A 3,777-nucleotide genomic window follows, 5' to 3' on the forward strand; every position below is an offset into this window, starting at 1 on the left:
GTGCATCTCAATCACAAGAGACACGAGCTGAACGAAATCAACAACGACAATTGGAACGGAGCCAAGCGCGCCGGTTCGTAGTTAACACACGCAGAGCAAATGACCGACAACGCCAACAAGTACATCGAACATTTACATCCGCTTCGTTCCTTCGTCTCGCATTCGAGTACTAGCCAGATATTGAATATTCCGCTCATCCGAAAGAGCAGATTGGTGCTATGGACAAAGAATGTCCCCATTGTCATGCGCTCAAATTCAAACATGAGTCAGCCGGGATGTGTTGCACATCAGGAAAAGTGCAACTACCAGAAATCGAGATACCACCAGAACCATTGAACGGCTTGCTCATCGGCACGGTTCCAGATTCAAACCTGTTCCTGAAGTCCATTCGCACATTCAATTCATGCTTCCAAATGACTTCGACCGGAGCAACAGAAATAGTTCACAATACTGCGGCAAATGGTCAACAATTCCATTCTACGTTCAAAATCAAAGGCCAAGTATACCACAAAGTAGGCTCATTGCTGCCAATGCCAAACGAACCACATACATTTTTACAAATCTACTTCATGGGCGCGGCGGTGAGGACATCAATCATGTGGAAGCACGTTGCGGCTACAATAGCCTCAATTCGCCTAATGCCAGGCGCATCGTTGGCGAACTGGACGCCCTGTTGAATGAGCACAATGAATTATTGAAATTCTTCAAAGCACACATGAACGAATTGCAAAGTGACAATCACGCTATTGTCATCAATCCTGATAAAATACTAGCTGGAGAGCACGTACGTCGATTCAATGCGACTGTTGTTGATGACATTGCTGGAATCATGGTTGGCGACCGCACATCGACGCGAGAAATCGTGATTCGAAGAAGAAACAATAATCTGGAGTTCATCGCTGACACACACCGTTCATATGACGCTCTCCAATATCCGCTAATTTTCTGGAAGGGACAAGACGGATATTGCATAAACATTAAACAACGAGATCCTGTCACAGGTAATTCATTCATTATGAACATCATTACTCATTTTGAATTGAGAAAATGAATGGTTGATGTTTTTTTGTTTGTATCGGCGGTCATCGTCTACAGCGCTCTATTCCTCTTTCTGTCATAGATCCCATCCCCACACACTTACGATACATTCGTTATTTTTTATTTAGCAACCAAAATATTCACTAGAAATAATTTATATGGCAGAACAACGTTTGCCGGGTCAGCTAGTATTATTATATAGATAACTATTGTTTTTTTCTCTTTAGGGTGACTCCGGTGGTCCAATGCAAATAGAGAACAAGAATGTCTTTTGCACATACACAATAGTAGGGGTTGTCTCTGTGGGTAAAGGATGCGCAAATCCAGGTATTCCAGGAATCTATACCAGGGTTTCGGCCTACATCCCATGGATCGAGAGTGTCGCCTGGCCATAAACGTAATAATGTTGGTATACTTATAACAAAAAAACTAGGAAACCATAGATGTAATATTAGGAAGCACAGAAATATTTTTCAAGGAACTGAAGTATGAATAATTACAAGATAAAAAGAACTTTTTACATAAGTACAACGTTTTTAAATTTTCTGTTGAATCATATAAACTTGACTTGACTAGCTTAAACGATCAAAAAAAATTGTACTTGATAGAAATAACAGTGAAATGTCATTTTGACATATCATATTGATTTCCATAGTAACGCACGTATATACTAATAATTTAGTTGCTAAGACCCTAGACCCCTATTGTCTCGAAATAACTTTTCATACAAAACAGAATTAACTGAAAATGAATTCAATTCTACTTAAAGATGGCTAAGTATTAAAAAATGCATTGGCATCGTGTTCTGATATATTCTAAAAGTTTCAAATGTCTAGTTAGTCGGGAAGTTAGTTGAAAATCGATTGCAAGATTTGTACCGGACAAATAAGAATACGAGTTAAGAAAAACGTTGTAAAATACACTGCCTAAGTAAAAACTTTGAATGCAAAATATAATTATTAAACAAAAAAGCATTATTCAGGGACGCTTACTTATACTTGTACGTACCGATAGATATAACTGCTTTTTGTATATTATAATATGTAACACTTTTTAATTAACTATTTATTTTATTCAAACGAATAATTCACAAGATTTAAGAATATATCATTCCGATAATTGAACATTATATAATTTAGAAAAACACTAACTGAGAGAGTGTATCACAACCAATAGAAAAAACTTTTTTGAAAAAAATAAGCCAACCGGTCGGGAATCGAACCCGGCATCTCCAACGGGTAAACGCCCCAAACTCGTCGCATTCAGCCATTATGCTACGGAAGACATACTAATGACGACAAATATTTAAGCTATTGGCTATTAAATACCTACCACTCAGCGCTCTTCGAAATCGATTCGATTTTTTTTCAAAAAAGTTTTTTCTATTGGTTGTGATATACTCTCTCAGTTAGTGTTTTTCTAAATTATATGATGTAACACTTTTTGTTTATTATTTAAATTGTAAAAATATAAATTTTCGGAAAGAATAAAGTTTAGTAGACCCACATGTGTAATAACTTTTATTATCCTTTTTTTGGTCCCAGACAACTTTTCGACGGCCAATTTCTCGACAATCAAGATCCTGACAAACTAATTTCCTAAAAGCCAACATACCAAAAAAATATTCAGAAGCACATTTGCAAAAATAACTTTTATAAACTAATTACCTACATAAATATTATATAACTAGCGAGAACAAACGTCGATTAGCGACTGTTCGCGACCTGTTTGTAAAATCATATCATCGCTCCATCTCGTTTAAAAGTTAATTTAACCATCTGAGCTAGATAGATCATTTTAAAAAAATCGAACATACTTTTATAAAATACACGTCATAATATTGGATAACTATGTATATATTATTTATCTCTGTAAATATTTTCGTAAAATTATTCTGCGCTCCGGTTCGTAACATTTTCCATTTTCCATTTAAGTGTACAAGTGTAAGCTGAGTACATATTTTCCAACAAAAATAATGTTCGGATTTCCACATAATGGAAAAAATGAAAGAAACATTACCGATAAAGGACTGTGGCTTAAAATGAAGGATGAATGATCACCGACCAAGGCCTGAACAAAAACGATGCATGAGTGCGAGTGAGAAAGTATTCGGCACCCTTACAATCTCTGCGACACGCGCTAGAGTAAGATAAAAGGTCTATATATCTGTGAACTAGTTTCCAAAAGTATCGCCAGTAAATCATGGCGAAACGCTTTGCTCGTGTTGCTAACATTGCTATTTTTGTGTTAAACATAAAGTCAGTGGTAAATATTTTTAGTTAATTAAGTAGAAAAGATGGTTCTGTGTGTTGTCTTAAAATGTGGTAGCCATACTGATAAGCAAGAAGATGGTATTACGTTTCATAGGTAAGTTGATACATGTTCGTGATAATTTATTTGTATATTATTATATATTTTGATATCAGTGACCTAGTGTTTCTTTAAAATAACTTAAATTATGGATATCTTTATCTAACGGTTGCATTTTGACCGCTTAAAAATACTATATAACGTAAAAAAAATAGAAGATTATATTTTAATCCTGAGCGTTTAGTACGAGCACTTTGGGTGAGCACTAGCGAAATGGTCTATGGTCTCAAACATTTGTAGACGAATGCGTTCGCTTGCCCACAAACCAAACGCAAGGCACGCGGCTTCATTTAGCAATGCAACGGGTGGCGTCTAGATGTATCTATAGTCTATGTCACCGACCGTACTGATAGTCGAGTAGGCATCGTC

General features: G+C 36.2%; 1 protein-coding gene across 1 annotated transcript in view; it reads left to right on the forward strand.

Annotated features, from left to right (window-relative positions):
* Nucleotides 1-1,625, forward strand: part of LOC147067017 (trypsin-like) — a 47,727-nt gene extending 46,102 nt beyond the window's left edge. Inside the window, exon 9 of the mRNA XM_085954450.1 lies at nt 1,266-1,625. Coding sequence (XP_085810576.1) covers nt 1,266-1,433 — 168 coding nt within the window. The 3' untranslated portion in view covers nt 1,434-1,625. The remainder of the gene's footprint in view (nt 1-1,265) is intronic.
* The last annotated feature ends 2,152 nt before the right edge of the window (nt 1,626-3,777 follow it).

The sequence above is a fragment of the Rhyacophila brunnea genome, unplaced genomic scaffold, assembly GCF_057557595.1.
Source record: "Rhyacophila brunnea isolate RB1 unplaced genomic scaffold, BYU_Rbru_1.0 scaffold_4, whole genome shotgun sequence".
NCBI lineage: Eukaryota > Metazoa > Arthropoda > Insecta > Trichoptera > Rhyacophilidae > Rhyacophila > Rhyacophila brunnea.